Below are 17,230 nucleotides of genomic sequence, written 5' to 3' on the forward strand. Positions count from 1 at the left end.
GCCGGCAGCAGCTCCGGCGTTTGGGCCCCTCTGGGACAGGAGGGTCAGGCCAGGCCCAGGGCCCTGCCACCACCGGGGACCTGCGCCGCGGCCCTCCCTGCCTGGCCTCCTTGCCCGTGAGGGGTGCGCTCCGGCTGCCCCCAAAATTGTCACAACAAGCAGTGTGGAGCACAGGCATCCATTTCTGGAAGCCCCAGTGGGCACCACAACTGGGCAGAGGGTAAACTGGTGAGACCAGACTCTCTGATCACCTTCATCCTCTAACGTGTGTATATATATGTAGATAGAGCAGCATCGCGTAGGATGTGCCAAGGCACCTACAGAAAGGTTCAGCCTCCACCCATTCGTGAGAAGGTGAATGTGATTATGTGTGTTTTACAAGGCAGAAAAATGAGGTGCAGGAGGAGGAAGAAGAGGCAGAAGAAGATGAGGAGGGACAGCTGGGTGGTCAGAGGGTGAGCGACCAGTAACCCGCAGGATCTCAGTCATCCTCTCTGTCTGCTCTGAACATCGAAGGGATCCTTTCCGATTGCTTTGCTGGAGTCAAGCCCAGCTGTACCGCCAAGAGCAGGCACCAGCTCCGGGGTTTTTCTGTACTGGTTTGGTGTGTTCCCGCCAGAAGTCAGCCCGTTGGGGTGAGGGGATGCGATTCCAGCTCTCCCCAACCCACAGCTGTGAAAATAAACCCAAGAGACATTCGTGATTTTATGCTCGTCCTCCTGTCCTGGCCCCTGGGATCTGCTCTCAGTGCGTGGTCACCCGTGTTGAGCTCCGACACGCTCGTGGCACTGACACACTCGTGGCCTCTGGGAAGCTGCAAATATCAGAATGGCGACAAAACGGTAAAAGGTAAGAAAAGGAACTCGGTAACTCGTCTCACTGGAAGAGGCAAAAAACCAGGGCGAGTCCTCCAGCTCCCCTGGCTCCTGGCAGACTCCCATGGGCGGGCGGTGGGGCTGTGCTGGGTCTTGCTTTGACTGGCAAGTCTCCTTGTCTGTCACACCGAGAGCCCTCCTCTTTAGGAGGGATTTAAGGGGCTTTCTATGGCTATAGACTACAAGGACAAATAGCACCCCCAAACCCCAGAGCTCAGTTATGAAGCTGCTCGTGGGGAGAAGATGGAAGGAGAGATTTCGGTCTAAAGCAGATGAGCTGAGCTGAAGGCATCGCTCCATCCTTCCCACCAGACAGGCAAAAAAATGTAATCGGAGGAGCTGAAAAGCTGAGCAGCCTGCCAGCGCTGGCACCCTGCATCCTGCACAGGCTCCCGCCGCCTCAGGCATCTTTTCCTCTCCCCCTTTGCCTCCTGCAAGATTTAAGCCTTTCATTTGCAACCTCGACTCCTGACAATCCTTGTCAATAAATGAGGTGAGCATCCTCTTCTGTCTCTCTCTCTCTTTGTGCGGAGGACTCGGAGCACAGGCTGTGATGTAGGGCATGCGCTGAAGCGGAGGGGAGGAAGGTGCTCTGCACGGGGAGCAAAATGGCCAAAAAGATGGGGTTTTTTTTCGAAGCTGACAACGGGAAGGGATTTGAGAGGCGTTAGATGGGATTGCGGGGAGAGAAGGGGAGACGGTAGCCTCGCAGCGGCACGGCATTGCTTGCGCTTAAATAACCCTGTTCTATTCGGCATGCTTTGAGCGCGGGGTAATAAAAAGCTGCCCAGCGATAAAACTTAAGGGACGGCTTCTGTTGTGATGCAATTGCAGTAAACGATTGCTGGCTCTGCCCGAAGACTTGCTGTTGCTATGTGCGTGTCAAATCTGCTTGGATTTTCGGTTGGAGACCGAGGGGGCACCTGCACGCATCGCTGCCCGGCGGAGGGGGCAGGGTTTTTTTCTTCTTCTCCTGCCTCCTTGCAATGGTTTCTTCCAGCTTGCTGCTGGAGGACGTTTGCTGCCGGATGAATCCAACCGGCTTTTTTTTTTTTTTGCGGCTGTGCGGTGGGACCGGGGACACGATTCCCCCTTGGAAATCCAGGAGGTTTGGGAAACGGAGGGGGGTTAAGCGGGATTTTGGTCACAGAGGTCAGGCACAGGTTACTCCGCTGTGCATTGCATAATCTTTTGTTTCTCAAGGTCTTCTTCCTTCCTAAAGAGAGACGTGTGGCAGGCAGCCAGCCGCGGCTCCAGGCTGCCGTATGTCTTGCAGACGCTCTGCTTTCCCTGCCCTGCCGTTTCTTGACTGAATGCGATTTGTCTGCGTCCTGCGGGCCCTCGGCGAAGTCCTGGGGACCGGTCCTCCCCCTCCTGGGAGGCTGCATCCCTGCCTGTGCTGAGGATTTCAGGGCTGCCTCCTTGGTTTTCTATTTGTACGACTGATAAAGCCTTCCTGACTGCTTACTCCTGACTGTCCTGATAAAGCTGCTATAATTGTATCAGGAGGGGGAGGCCAGGCGTAACAGAGTAAATCCAGGTGCTTGCCACCAGCTGAAGTGGCTTTTTCACATTCCCCCAGAGGGAAGTTTACTTTGCAGGACTGAGACTAAGCGGCATAAACATTTTCTTGCGTGTTATCTGAGATTGGTGCTTAAACAGACGTTCTCTTTATGTGTTTCTCGATGCTGCAGTTTCTCCACTTTGCAGAGAGTGAATGACTGGGGGAGGCTGGGAAGAGCATAATAATATTTGCCCATTCCTCAGGAGTGTCGTGTGTCATCATTAATACTCGTGAGCCCTGGAGGGAAGGGATTAGAGCTGAACAAATTATTATGGCAGGTCGGATTCTGGCTGCAGCACATCTCACGCTCCTCTCTGGCATCTCTCCTCTGAGGATTTGCAAGGAATTAGCAGATATCAAGTCCCTGCTACTCCCCGCGAGGGCCCAGGGCTCTGTGCAGGGAGGGGGATGGAGGTGCTGGGTGGTGATGGGGAGCTTTGCGGCCGTCGGCTCCGGCGCTGACTCCTGCTCGTGCTGCCCCTGCGGTAAACGATGCTCTCAGCTTGTTTATTGGGGCCAAACGGTTCCCAGGATTTCTCTCAGCAGGGCTCATGGCTGCCCTGGGGGCTGTCATGGAGAAACGCTCCTGCCCACGATTCAAGGTCTCCCCAGCAGGGATGGGACAGAAGGAGGAGATTTTTGTCATTCCCAGCACCCTGGACGTTGGGGACACGGGCTGTCCCCAGCACTGTGTGCAGGGGCCCAGCAGGACCAGAACCACTGTGGGATGAGGCTGTTTGGGCCAGGGGAGACCAGGGATGGCAAGGGAAGAGCCAGCTGGGCTGGCCCATCCCGGCATGGCTGTAAGCGTGCCCGCGCCGTGCTGTCACATCCCTGGGGTGGACGTGGAGTGAGCACTGCCCTGATACACCACCCCACGGGCTCTGCATCAGCCCCACAGGCTGTGTGTCAGCCCCACTGGCTCTGTGTCAGCCCCATGGCCTCTGTGTCAGCCCCACGGCCTCTGTGTCAGCCCCACAGGCTGTATGTCAGCCCCACATGGCTGCCTGTCACGTTACCCCATCAGACTTTCCACCCTCCACCCTGCCACGTCGCATCTCGTCCCATTTTTCTCCAGCTGTGCACGGTGCCATCAAGTTGTATAAAAGGTGAGGTGCTGCAGCCCGAAGTAGGTCAGTAAGTTGTTTTTCCCCAGCCGGGTTATTCACTGCAGTGGTGGGGAGGGTGAAGCCGGAGAACCCCACACGGGAGCTCCGGGACGAGGTCTGGACCTGGACAATAAATCATCCTCCCAGGATTAATCCCTCGAGCGTCCCCTCTCTGCTGGCAGCAGTTTCCTGGGGACAGCTGTGATTTTGGGGGGGACCAGGACATGGGTATCAGCTCGGGGCGATGCCGTCCGCCTTCCCAAGCCTGCGCCATGTCCTCGGCCTCGCGGGACACGGGGCCGATGGCAGGTTCACGCCGTGCCTGACTCATTGTTGTGCCTGGCCTTATGTAACCGGTGCCGAAATCTCGCTCTCTGCTGGGGCGACGATGGAAGGTAGCTGGGATGACGGGGGGGGGGGGGAGAAACAGCTCATTGCCATGGTTACCAGCATCTTTGCGAAGTTCTTCGCATCCATCTGGTTTCATTCTCAGCCCTTTTCATCTCACGGAGGGAACATCCCTTGATGTTTCTGGCTGCATCAGCCGCGGCAGACGGCGCGGTGGGTTCGAGGAGGTGTGTGGGAGGTGGGAGACGGGCGTGCGTTGCCTCCCAGCCCCTCAGCCGAAGCCTGACATCAAGGCGAGTCGCTTAACCCCCTGTCCCACCATTTCCCACTGAATGGCTCAACCGGGCTGTGCTCGCTGGTGGGATTTGGGTGGTGTTTTATCAGTCAGGAACTGCCACGAGCTCCGGCCTGGGTGTATCCAAGCGGAGGTGTCTCAGCTCGGGGATCCAGGCCCTGCCCTGCTGAATAGCCCCTCTCTTGCAGTGGGATCTGGGCTCGTACCCAGAGCTGATGAGGCTGGAAAGCGGCTGGAAGCCCAAGCCTGGGCTCCTGGATCTGCCTGCAGAGCTCCTGCCTGCCAGAGCCTTCCAGCAAATCAATTCTGGAAATGAACAGGATGGACTAATTGAGTTAATCCTGAGAAGTTAATCAATGTCGAGGCGGTTTGGCCAGAAGTCCTGTTTATAATCCATACAGAGATCATTAGTACCTTGTGAAATGGAGGCGCAGCACAAAGCCGGGCTTTATAGAAATCAGAGGCAGAATCATGTCCAGGTCTCACAGGTTGAGCCTGGGGGACCCGTACCCAGGGCAGGTGCAGGATGTGGCCTGCCAGCCGCGGGCAGAGCTTGCGGAGAGCTCGCAGTCGTGCTCACGGGGACTGCGAGGCTCAGGGTCTGCCTGGTTTCCCCACTCCCCACTGGGTTTTCCACCTGCCCCATCCCTCTGATCAGCATTACCAGCTCAGAGCTGCTCAGGGATCAAGAGCAGCTGAGGCCTGGCACCAAGCTGGTGTTCAAAAACACAGCAAGAGGCAGCTGGGCACCTTCCAGGCTGGTACCCAGCTCCTCGGGCTCGTCACCCATCTGGAAGTGCGGCTCAGCAGAGCAGACCAGCTGCTTGCCAACGAGATCTGGGTTTGGCTTCTCCTTCCCAGGGCTCTGAGACCTCCTGCTCTTGCCCATCAACTTAGATGGGGCCATCCCGGGAGGAGCGAAGGGAGCCCAGCGGGTGACACAGCTGCTCAGCACGGTGCTCAGAGGGCTGCTGGAAAGCTCTCGGTGCAGCCGCATCCTCCGTGGATGTGCTTGTGTCCAGGAGAGAAATCGCCGATGCGAGCACCAAACCGCAGGGAGCTGGGACCACCGTGCCCCACGTTGGGGGGAGCCCCCGGGCTGCTCCCCAGCCAGCGGCGAGGAGAAGGAGAACCCGGGATGGGCTTTGCTGCATCTTCAGTCCCTCCAATTCAACACCCGGAGCCTTACACGGTGTTTGCATGGGAGTCGGGCCACCGTCCGCAGCAGAACCGGGCAAGAATCAAAGGCTGGCTGCTGTCCCGAGAGCTGGCAGCGCTCCCCGGATAAGCCGCTCTGGCTTTGCCAAGGAAACCGTTACCCAGATCACCCGCCTGGAACAAACAGGCTGGTTTTTCCTCGGGGAAACCCACGAGCCGTGTGTTGGTCTGGGACCGGAGCGCCAGGGCTCCTCACCGGCCGGCAGCTCTCGGCAGAGCCCCTGGGAGCACACGGGGGCCAGGCTGGGCGTGTTGGGGTCCATGGGCTCTCTGAGGAGGATGCAGCATTGACTTCTCCACACACAGGGAACAATAAAAGCCGCAGAGGAGAAGGAGGAGACCTGTACTCCCAGCCTGCCTCCATCCCCTATTCTGTTTAATTCTCTCTCATGTGGTTTGCCAGCAAAGCGCCCGTAATCCCGCCGGGTGCACTTGAAGGGGTTGTTTGGGGAGCTAAGGGGGCTGCTCCTGACGGCATCACTGGGATTTAGATGTTAAATTCCCCCTTGGGAACACACTTTTCCTTCTCCTCCCCTCCGTGGGGGTCGATACCCACAGCCACCGCTCAGGGGGCAGTCGGTGTCCTCTCCTGCAGGGACAGCCCTTCTGTGCAGCGCCCGCTCCGGCTCTCTTTACCTGTCAGCATCAATAATTCACCGTGTTTGGCTTCATCAATAATAAATGCGCATCAGGCTGCCAGCCAGGGGAGGCAGGGACCTCCCCAGCCCCTCTGCAGCCAGGACGGCATCAGGACACCGACACCCCCAGTGCCACCGGCCTTTCCCACCTTGCATCCGCCTTTGCTCAGGTCTGGCTTCACTCTCAGCTGGGCTCCGTGGTCCCGGTGGCTGAAGACCCTCCCCCAAAGCCACCCAAGTGCATCTGGAAGAGCAAATGTCAAGGAATAAGCTTTGGGGACAGCAATGACAGTGCCATGTCCCCCCCCCAGCCCACATGGCGCTGGGTGGGGATGTGGGGAGGGGGTTTCCCACCCCCCAAGCTGACACTGGGTCACTACCCCCACCCCGGTTCTCTTGCTGTATTATTTTCAGCCTTGGTTTGCGGAGTGACTTTAATTAAAACCTTCATCTCCCATCCCTGTAATTTCCATCTCTCGCTATTTGTATTGAGGGTTCAGATTAGAGATACATATAATATTTAATTGGTATAAATAATGCATTTTCATAGCTGAGTCTTTCCTTAGCTGCATATTTGGTGCCAGAAATAGCATTTTCCTTTCAAACAGGCTTTTCTTTGCGTGTTCCTTCCCTCGGCCGGAGCAGATCCCCTCTCGGAGGCCGGCGGCTGCGCGGGTTTGCGGCCGCTTGAGTTCAGCTCTGCTGGGCCAGCGCATGTCACAGCGGCTCGGTGACAGGGAGATGGCCCAGACAAAGCTGGACGGGGAGTGCTGGAGCCCTCTTTGATCTGAAACAGGAGCCGTTTGCCGGCGGCTGAGGAGGGCTGTGCATTTGGGGAGCACCACGTTCACCCCCCCAGCACAACCCCAGAGGCACGTTTTGCCCTCGCTTGTCCCACTGTGGCTTTGCCGGGGCTGGCAGCAAAGTGGGGGGGGATGGGGCTGTCCCTGGTCCCCTGTGCCGCAACCAGGACCCCCAGCAGGTCCCCATGGGGTGCTGGAGCTGGTGACTAACCCCCCTTCTCCTGTTGCCCCCCCTCTTTTGCCTTCATTGCAGGGAGCATAATGCTGAACAGCATCACCGATGGGCTCCTGTGCTGCCTGATGGGCAAGACGACAAACGCCGTGGGGCCGCTGGACAACGTTGAGTCCAGCAACGGCTACAGCTTCATGGAGGTGAAACCGGGGAGAATCCTGAGGGTCCGGCACAGCACACCCAACCGCTCGGCCCCGGAGGGACCCGAGGAGACCCAGCCCGGGGGGCCGGAGCGGGGCACAGTGCACTGCAAGCGCAAAATCACCGTCTACCGCAACGGGCAGCTGGTGATCGAGAACCTGGGGGAGGCCGTCCGCTCCGAGATCCTGCACTGCCAGAACGGCTCGGGGGAACCCAACGGCACCGTGGAGCTGGAGCTCTCCGACCTGGCCGGCCAAACTCCTGCCCAGGGTCCCGCCGGCACGCTGGGCTGCGGCACGCCGGGCTGCGGCACACGGGAAGCAACCGCTGCCCCCGGCAAGCGTCGGAAGCGTAAACCCAAGAAAGTCGTCAACATCGACTGCAAGAAGCAGATCACGAGCTGCAAAGGGACGCACAGCGACGTGGTCCTCTTCTTCATCCACGGTGTGGGCGGCTCTCTCGACATCTGGAAGGAGCAGCTGGACTTCTTTACCAAGCTGGGCTACGAAGTGGTGGCTCCCGACCTGGCTGGCCACGGCTGCAGCTCAGCTCCCCAAATTGCCGCCGCATACACCTTCTACGCGCTGGCGGAGGACATGAGGGCCGTCTTCAAACGCTACGCGAAGAAGAGGAATATCCTGATAGGTCACTCATACGGGTAAGGGACCAGGGGGTCCCAGGAGGGAAGGGGTGAATTCATCCCCCCCTCGTCCTCTCCTTGGCACTAAATGCCCAACAGATCCTGCACTTTGAGGGCTGAGAAGCAGAGGAGGGGTGTGGGATTTCCCATTCTGGGTTTATCCCTCAGCTCTGATCTCCTCCATCCTCTCAGGGTTTGTCCCTGGGCCCAGCTAATCCCAGAGCCCGTCCTGCAGCCGGGAGCCTGCCAGAGCACGGCCTATAAATAGAGTAAACCCAAGCAAGTCAATTAGATGGCGACTAAGCGGTGCAGAGAGCAGCCCTGGGAGCAGAGGGAGGCAGAGCCGGGCTCCCAGCTGGGCAGGATTGGACCAGAACAAGGCTGGTCCAGGCTGGCAGGCACCCAAGCGGGTCTCAGCACCCTGCGTTGCTCTGCGCGGGAGTGGAACCCCGAGCTCAGCCCCTCTGCTCAGGTTCTGCAGGGCTGTGGGGTTTAATGGGGTTACCCTGCCCCAAAAGGGGGGAGCACAGGTCAAACAAAGGGGCTTTGGCAACGGATCTTTGGAATCTGCCTTAGGATGCAGCACCCTCTGGTGCTCCCATGTCCATCTTTCCCCGCAGGGTGTCCTTCTGCACCTTCCTCGCCCACGAGTACCCAGACCTGGTCCATAAGGTGATTATGATCAACGGGGGGGGCCCGACGGCGCTGGAGCCCAGCCTCTGCTCCATCTTCAACATGCCCACCTGCGTCCTGCACTGCCTGTCCCCGTGCCTGGCCTGGAGCTTCCTCAAGTGAGTGGCCGTCCTGGCACCGCGGTGTTGGGGAGGGTCATCCCCCACCCAACGTGGCTGCCAGCCACCACGGGCAGGGACACCACGTCCTGCCAGCAGCGTCCCCCACACTCCCATCCCCCCGCTGCCGAGGCACCGCGCCAGGCTAACGCTGTTAACAAGCGATAGGACGAGAGGGAATGGCCTCAAGCTGCGCCAGGGCAGGGTCAGACTGGCTCTTAGGAAGGATTTCTTTGCAGAAGGGGCTGTTGGGCGTTGGAATGGGCTGCCCAGGGCAGGGGGGGAGTCCCCATCCCTGGAGGGGTTGAAGAGTCGGCTTGACCCAGCGCTGAGGGATCTGGTGGAGTTGGGAACGGTCAGGGTGAGGTTCATGGTTGGACTGGAGGAGCTTCAAGGGCTTTTCCAACCTGGATCATTCTGTGATTCTGTGTGCCCGTGCTGACTCCATTCTGCAGGGCTGGCTTCGCTCGCCAGGGTGCCAAAGAGAAGCAGTTGCTGAAGGAAGGCAACGCCTTCAACGTCTCCTCCTTCGTGCTGCGTGCCATGATGAGCGGGCAGTACTGGCCCGAGGGCGACGAGGTTTACCACGCGGAGCTGGCCGTGCCCGTGCTCCTGGTCCACGGCATGCACGACAAGTTCGTCCCGGTGGAGGAGGACCAGAGAATGGCCGAGGTATGGGACCGAGTGGGGCTGGGGAAGGGGGTGGGCGAGGGCTGGGGTCAGGCAGGGGACTGTCCTGATGCCTGTGGCTGCCACCGTCTCCCTCCAGATCCTGCTGATCGCCTTCCTGAAGGTGATCGACGAGGGCAGCCACATGGTGATGATGGAGTGTCCTGAGACAGTCAACACGCTGCTCCACGAGTTCGTCCTGTGGGAGCCCGAGACGCCAGCTGGGGACGGGCAAGGGGAGAAGAAATAAGACGGCAGAACGCGGTGACCGGGCTGCTCCGATGGGAGAGATGTTTCGGAGTGGAGAGGGGTTTGTGAGAGCGGAGGGGCGTGGCGGAGGCTGCCCTCGCCAGGAGCTCAGCCGATTTTCTTTCCGGGCCGCGTCGGAGGCTGGTGGCGGAGCACGGAGGCTCCCCCAGGCAGGGCTGTTCGAGGCCGGCAGCGGGAACACGGCAGACCAGGTCCCTGTCCCCTCAGGGACAGCGTGGCAGCTGCTGGAGCATCTTCATCCTCTTTCTTTGTAGTATTATTTTCCTCACGCAGCAAAACCCCCCCCAGGGACAGAGACGAGGTGGCTGCAGGGAGACTGGTCCCACCTGCAGCAAACCAGGAAGAACTTGGAGGGGTTCCTCCCTGGAGAGCGCATCAGCTCCGGCACCGTCCTGGCCAGGGCCAGAGGAGCTGAGCTGGGACTGTTTTACGGCAAAGCTAAAGGCTCCTCGGCCTCAGGAGTGGGATTTGCCTCTCTGAGCCCCGTAGCACCTCGCTCGAGCCGTCGATGGGGCTGGGAGGACAGGACCACCATGACTGCTCCTGCCTGCGCAGCTCATCTCTGCCTGGCCAGGAGATGAGGATGAGGAGGTGACCTGCTCCTGTGGGCACGGCCAGAAGGCCCGTCAGCTCCCCTGCCGCAGTGGGACCGGCGTGGCTGTGGCGGGGAGGACATCACCAAACCTGAGCTCTCCTGTGGTCCCCCAGTGCTACCATCTGTGCAATCACATCCCCAACCACCATCGCTCTCGGTCGGCTTCTGCAGAGCCCTCGGCTTCCCTCCCGCTGCCGCATCCTCGAGGTGCTCGCAGCCATCGCAGCGACTCCCACCGTGTCTGAGCCACTCGCCCTTCCCAGCTCCCGCCTCCCTCCGGGACCCACCACCCGCCGGGATCGCGCCCGTCCCTCGTGCCCCGGGGGACCAGAATACACCGTCCCGTTGCCGCCGTGTCCGTCCTTGCCGATGACTCCTGGATGGATCCACGGGGTCTTGGAGCAACACAGGAGTGATGAAGCAAACCACGACTGTTGGATCACAAGGGACAACAGCTCGTTACCTGCTGATGCCGTTCTGTACGTACCCCACCCGTCCTGTCACCTCCTCCCCTCTGCGCTTCACATCCCACTGCCAGGAGCCAGGCAGGACCGAGGAGGTACATGACAAGTCTTGAGTGGGGACCTGGGCACCGTCGTGGGGTCTGGGGGCTCCCAGCCACACTGGGATGGGTGGGATGGTGTTCTCGGGGGGTGCCCCCATCCTCCCCGCTACCCCAAAGAGTGGAGCCGCTCCCTGCTTTGATTCCCTCTTATTTCCCCTCATCTAAACCAAAGAAAGCACCAGTCCCACAAAAACCTCACCCTTGGCCCACGTCCCACCCAGCCCCCCCTCGCCCCGAACGGAGCTGGCACCACCCCAAAGCACCCCAGGTTGGCTTGAGGGGGTCCCAGCTGGGTCCCCACCTACAACACGCCTCCCCCGAGGCTGAGCCCATCTCCCCCCCCACCCCAAAACTGAGTGATGGAGGAGAGGAAGGGTCCTGCGGAGCCAGCCCCGGTGTGACGGGGACCCTGTGTGACGAGTGTCCCCCCCAGGCAGCCCCCCGCCCCATCCCAGCGCCGGGGCAGAACCGCCGCTCTGCCAGCGCCTGCCCCCGCCCGCTGCTGCCACAACCTGTCTCATAATGAGAATTTTAACGACCCCGGGGTTTCCACGAGCCTTCCCCTGCAACACCCCTTCCACCCCATCCCCGCAGCACAGCCGGGGTCTGCAAAGAGGGTACCCAGAAATACCACCAAAGTACCCCAAAACACGGCTCTGCCCCCGCCGTGACCCCACCAGTCGGTTCCGGGTGACTGTCAGTGCCCGGCTGTGGGCCACAACAGCTCTTCAACCTCTTGTTTGCCACCGAGTCTGTGCCGCTTGTAGCCACATCGCTTGTGCTAAGGCCAAGGCAAAGCGCCCACCAGAGCCAGGCGCCGCGTTAGTGCCATTTCATACAGTAAAGCCGCGTTATATTCTCAGCCGCCTCCGACTCGATGGTGGGGAGAGATGCGCCGGGCACGGGGTCTGTCCTAGGAGCACGGCAGAGCGGGGGAGCGAAGCCCGAAAGCACAGGCAGCTTGGGTTTCTTAGCAAAAAAAAAAAAAAAGGCCTGCAGTGATTTATTTATCACCCTTTAAGGAAATAGAAAAATAGAAAAATTCTCGCCAGTGTTCACGACATAAAACCCGCACCCAGAGCACAGCCACCTCCTCGGCCAGGCGTAGAGGGGAGGTGCGGGCAGGGGGTGTCCCCCAGCACCCCAACACAGCGTCCCCCCAGCACCCCGGGGTGCTCAGCACCCGCTCTAGACGTCCCCTGGCCGGAGCTGCCGCTCGCCCTCGGCCAGGAAGATGCGCATGGCCCTGTGCAGCATGTGGACGCCCAGGCGCTGGCGCCGCTCCGCCGGCCAGCTGGCTGCCAGGCCGTAGCACTGCCCCTTCCTCTGGTTGGTGAGGGTCTGCAGCCCTGTGGGGAGGGGTCAGCACCCACCAACCCAGCCCCCCGCTCCCCATCAGCGCCCACAGCCCTGCAGGGAGGGGGTCAGCACCCACAAACCCGGCCCCCTGCTCCCCACCAGCACCCACAGCCCTGCAGGGACGGGGTCAGCACCCACAAACCCTGGCACCCCACTGCCCATCAGCACCCACAGAGCTGGAGGCAGCCCCATGCTCCCCCCCCAGCACCCACTCCCAGACACCTTTTCCCGTAGGAGATGGGGATTTGGGGGATTGTGTCCAGACCCTGCACCAGCAACTGAGAACCCCCCCAAAATCCCCGTGTGCCCCAGGATGGGCTGCACCCCCCCTCTCTGTGTCCCCATGGGGTGGAAGGGAAGGACGCAGGGAGTCGGAGCAGTGGCAGGGCCGATGCTGGGGGCTGGGGCAGCACCATCTCCCCCCACCCCGCATCCCCGCTCACCCAGAGCCTCGACGAGGCAGCCCTCCCGCGTGTAGGCCTCGGCCGGGACGCTGTTCTGGAAGCAGTGCACCGAGACGACACCCTGCCCGCTCGCCCAGATCTCCAGGATGCGCCGCACCTTGGGGCAGCCCTGTGGGACAGCAGGACGCCGTTACTACGGCCTCAAGCCCCCTCCCCGGTGCAGTTCCCCCCCCCTTCTCCCTTGCCAATCGCACCTTCTGCGTGCCGGCGCGGTGCTGGCTCAGCGCCTCGGTGAGGTGGCAGTAGGGCCGGGCACGTGTCCCCTTGCCCACGTAGAAGATGGCTTTGACGAAGGTCCTGAAGCACTCGGCCGGACTCAGGTGGTGGGAGCGGAGCGGCAGGTTCTGGGTGGTCCTGAGGGTGCAAACTCCCAGTTTTGGGGCTCGATGCCTTTCAGGGGGTCCCCGTTTGGACCCCCCTGGCAGAGGGGACACGCGGGGCAGCAGCGTGGCCCTACCTGGGGTCGAGGAGAAGGTAGTTGAAGCTGGACTTGACCAGCCCTTCCCGCCAGTGCCGGCTCCGGTCGGGGCGGTCGAACTGCTGGGCCAGCGCCAGCTCGTCCTGGGCGCAGTCGGGGACGCGGCCGGTCCGCAGCGCGGCCACCAGCTCGGGGCTGTGCCCTGGGGTGGCCGTGCCGGCATCGGGGAGCACCGTCAGCCCCACGCCGGCACGGCGGGGACCAGCCAGCCAGGTTGGGGATCCCCAGAACTCACCTGCTGGCCTCCCCCGGGGTCCCCTCGCCAGCTCCTCCAGCCGCCGCAGGTACAACCGCCTGGTGAGCTCCGTGACAGGCCCCGGGTTGTCCCCCAGCGCCCGCAGCCGCCGGCGCAGAGCTTCGTCCGAGAGGCGCCGTGGTGGCACTGTGACCGCTCGCCTGTCCTGGACCGCGGTGTCCTCGGGGCTGGCGGTGGCCTCTGTGCCGGGGCTGTGCCGCTTGGTGGGTGCCTGTCCCCGCTCCACGTCCTCAAGGGGCTCCTCGGTGCAGTGGGTGCTGCAGCTGGGGGGTGAGAGCAGCACAGCCGGGCTCCCCGGCTCCACCGCGGTGCTACCCAGTGGCCGTAGGGCCAGGAGGCAGCTGAAGCTCCCGTGGGGCCATGGGGGCTGGTGTGTCCCCAAGGGCGAGGGGTCCTGACACCCAGAGCCATCCTTCAGCACCCTGGGGTTGGGGCTGCTGGCAGCACCGGGGGAGCCCCGAGCACCTGACAGGGAGTCCTGGGGGTGCCCGTGGTCCCCAGGGACCAGCAGGACTGTGGGGCTGGAGCTAAGGGAGCCCTGAGCATCTAATGGGGAGTCCTGGGGGTGCGCGTGGTCCCCAGGAACCAGCAGAACTGTGGGGCTGGAGCCAGGGGAGCTGCTGGCCCCCAGGGGTGAGCGGGGCTGGCTGGGGGCTCTGGGGAGGATCTCTGTGTCATCCAAAGAGCCTGTCCCCTCTCGGTCCCTGCTGGACACATCCTCGCCCCGTGGGATGACACAGTGCCCTGAGGTGGTGGTGGCAGGGTCCCTGGGGACACCCCGGGGTGCTCTGAGCCTTGGGGGCCTCCGGGGCATCTCCAGAGTCTCGTCGAAGAGGGAGGAGGAAGAGGAGGCGCCGAGCCGCGCTGCAGAGGCCTGGAGGCGGCTCTTGGTCCTGGGGGTGACGTGGCGGTGCCTGGGGGGCTCCTGGCCCCGTGGGGTGACATCCCCAGCAGCGAGACTGGCCGGGCTGAAAAGGGGTTCTGGGGTGCAGGGGGGGGACCCCCGGAGGCTGCACCCCTGGAGCTGAGCAAGCAGCTCCCCTACATCACCTGAGCCATCCTCACAGCAAGGGGCTGCCCTCGAGCCCCCCCCAAAATCCTCACCCTGCACCTGCTCTGCGTTTGGGGGGCTGGCGGGGGGCAGCTCCTGGGGGGCAGCTCTGGTCAGGGAGGGGCCTTCACCCAGCTCCCACCCCCCAGCTGCCCTGGGCTGGGGAGAGCAGCGGCGCTGAGCCCCTGGGCACCCCCCAGCCTCACTGGGCTCCAGAGCGGTGACAAAGCACTCGCTGGCACCGCTGCTGTCCCCAAAGCTGCTGCGGTCCCCGGCCCCCACCTCGGGCACCATCGTCCCCAGGTTGGGGACAGCCAGGGCCGTGGTGCCCAGCCCTGCCCAGCCCACCACTGGTCCCCGGGGGACACCGGGACGGTGCTGAGCTGCAGCACCCAGGATGTCACAGTCCCCGGGGGTCCAGCGTGTCACCAAGCAGCTGCTCAGGCCACCGTGGGGAGCTCTGGGCGATGCCCCGTGTCCCCCCAGGACTCTGCTGTGGGGCTGGGGGGAGCTCAGGGACCCACCGGGACCAAACTCCCGCTGGCGAGAGGGGCCAGGGCTGTCCCCAGCACTGGGCTCAGGGTGAGCCCGGGGGGGACCCCCTGTCCTTCCCCCCACAGTCTGGCTCTGGGGTCCCTCCCCGAGCTCGTCCCAGGCCGAGAGCAGCGTGCTGGAGGCGAGGGGCTGCGGGGGGAGAGCTGAGCCCCCAGGGGCCGCGTGGGGCCATGGGGCGAGGGAGGGGATGGAGAGGGACGGGGGTGTTGGGGGACAACCCAGCCAGAGCAGGGGGTCCCCCAAACCGCAGCCATCCCCCAGGGGTGGCTCCTCCAGCAGGGACCTGCGGGTGCTGCTCAGGGGCCCGGCGCCGTCCTCGGGGAGCCCGGAGGAGACGCTGCCTCCGGTGCCGTCCTCGCTCAGGAAGGACAGGGAGCGCCTGGGCCCCCCCGGGTCTGGGGGCAGAGACGGGACTCAGCGTCCAGCCCGAATTGAGGGGGGGTTGAATCAGCCCCCCAAAACCCCACCCTGGCCGAGGGAGCACCCTGGGGAACCTCACCCTCCGCAGGGGGCCATCCCCAGGCACGTGGCCGCTTGCCCCACTCCAACGCCAGCTCCGTGGCTCGTGGCTTGTTTCCTATCCTGCAGGGAGGGGACACTGCTGTCACCACTGCCAGGGCCACCATGGGGTGACACAGGGCCACTATAGGGTGACAGAGGGCCACCATGGGATGACACAGTCTTGCCAACACCAGGCGGGCACCCATTTCTCCCCCACAACCCCCACAACGAGGGTCCCAGCGCAGGCAGCACCTCCGAGGTGCTGTCCCTGTCCCCAGAGGGTCCCCACTGACCCGGTCTCGGAGCTCCAGGGCCCCCCCTGTCCCCGGCAGCAGCCCGAGGCACCCACAGCACCCCAGGACGCGGTGACATGCGGCGGCTCCGCGACGGACCTGGAGGGGGGAGCAGGGCTTCACCCCGAGCCCGCTGCACACCCCCAGCTCGGCCAGAGGTCAAGGTCAAGGCCGGCAGGTCAGGGTCACGGCTGTCCCCTTGGGGTTACACGTGCCCTCGCGGGGGGACACACACACACGCGTGGCCCCGGCTGTTACCTGGTGTTGGGGTCCCCTCCGCGGCGCAGCAGCACCCCCAGGCAGCGCCCGCCGCCCTCCCGCTCTCTGCCGGAGGTCAGAGGGATGGGGGTGCCCCCCCCCCCCGCGAGCAGGGCCCGGACCACCCTGCGGCACAGACGGGCAGGGTCAGCGCGGGGGGGGCAGCCCCCAGCCCCCCCGGGATCACTCCTGTGCCCCCCCCCACTCCCCGTGCAATGCACCCAACACCCCCCCGGTCCCTGCAGGGCCCCCCAGCGCACCCCCCCGCCCAGTGCATGCACCGGACCCCCCCATAACCCCCCGTGCAGTGCCAGGGGGTGTGTGTCCCCCCCCGGGGGCAGTGCGGACAGGGGTACCCCTAAGCAAACCTCCCCCACCCCCCCCCCCGAGTTGCAACACATGCAACGCGCCCCCCCGCCCGGTGCAGCGCCGGTATTGCAGAGCCCCCCCCAGCCCCGGTACAATGTCCCCATTCCCCCCCCCCGGACCGATGGACGCTCCCGCTCCCGCCCCCCCCGTCCCCCCCCAATGGCCCCTCACGCCTCGCGCCGCCCCGCTCCGCTCCCGGCGCCCCGCGCACGCGCACTGCGCCCCGTTCGAAACACCCGCGCACCGCCGCTCATTGGCTGGCGAGGCGGCCAATAGGAGCCGGCCGATGGAAGCCACGCCCACCCCGCCCGGTGAGGTCGCGGCTGGAGGGGCGGGGCTTCAGCGCCCATGGTCACGCCCCCAGCACCGCCCAGTGACTGCACCAGTGCCCCCAGTAACCTGCACCAGCGCTCCCAGTGACTGCACCAGTGCTCCCTGAGCCCTGCGCCAGCTCCCTCCAGTGCCTCCCAGTAACTGCAGCAGCTCCACCAGTGCTTCCAGGGTCCTGCACCAGTGCCTCCCAGTAACTGCACCAGCATTGCCCAGTGCCTCCGAGCCCGTCCATCAGGGCTCCCAGTGCCCTGCACCAGCATCACCCATCGCCTCCCAGTAACTGCACCAGCACCGCCCAGTAACCTGCACCAGTGCTCCCAGCACCCTGCGTCAGCTCCACCCAGCGCCTCCCAGTAACTGCAGCAGCTCCCCCCAGTGCCCGGCACCGGCATCACCCAGTGCCTCCCAGTAACTGCACCAGCGCCACCCAGTGCCCTGCACCAGCATCGCCCAGTGCCACCCAGTAACTGCAACAGCATCACCCAGCACCTCCCAGTAAACTGCACCAGTGCTCCCAGTAAACCGCACCAGTGCTCCCAGTAACTGTACCAGTGCTTCCA

General features: G+C 63.3%; 2 protein-coding genes across 2 annotated transcripts; one reads left to right on the forward strand and one right to left on the reverse strand.

Annotated features, from left to right (window-relative positions):
- The first annotated feature begins 1,055 nt into the window (after positions 1-1,055).
- On the forward strand, positions 1,056-11,615 carry ABHD8 (abhydrolase domain containing 8). The gene is made up of 5 exons (XM_074851805.1): positions 1,056-1,368; positions 7,104-7,881; positions 8,484-8,654; positions 9,110-9,326; positions 9,424-11,615. Exons 2-5 carry the CDS (start codon positions 7,112-7,114, stop codon positions 9,571-9,573), a joined length of 1,308 nt encoding a protein of 435 aa, XP_074707906.1. The 5' UTR covers positions 1,056-1,368; positions 7,104-7,111; the 3' UTR covers positions 9,574-11,615.
- Positions 11,490-16,441, reverse strand: ANKLE1 (ankyrin repeat and LEM domain containing 1). Its single transcript, XM_074851514.1, has 9 exons — positions 16,431-16,441; positions 15,969-16,094; positions 15,711-15,809; positions 15,416-15,498; positions 13,290-15,311; positions 13,034-13,196; positions 12,771-12,930; positions 12,556-12,685; positions 11,490-12,102 (listed from the first exon to the last, which is right to left on the reverse strand). The coding sequence occupies exons 1-9, from the start codon at positions 16,439-16,441 to the stop codon at positions 11,942-11,944; spliced, it is 2,955 nt and encodes a 984-aa protein (XP_074707615.1). The 3' UTR covers positions 11,490-11,941.
- Between the last annotated feature and the right edge of the window lie 789 nt (positions 16,442-17,230).

Source organism: Strix uralensis, chromosome 27, assembly GCF_047716275.1.
Source record: "Strix uralensis isolate ZFMK-TIS-50842 chromosome 27, bStrUra1, whole genome shotgun sequence".
Lineage (NCBI taxonomy): Eukaryota > Metazoa > Chordata > Aves > Strigiformes > Strigidae > Strix > Strix uralensis.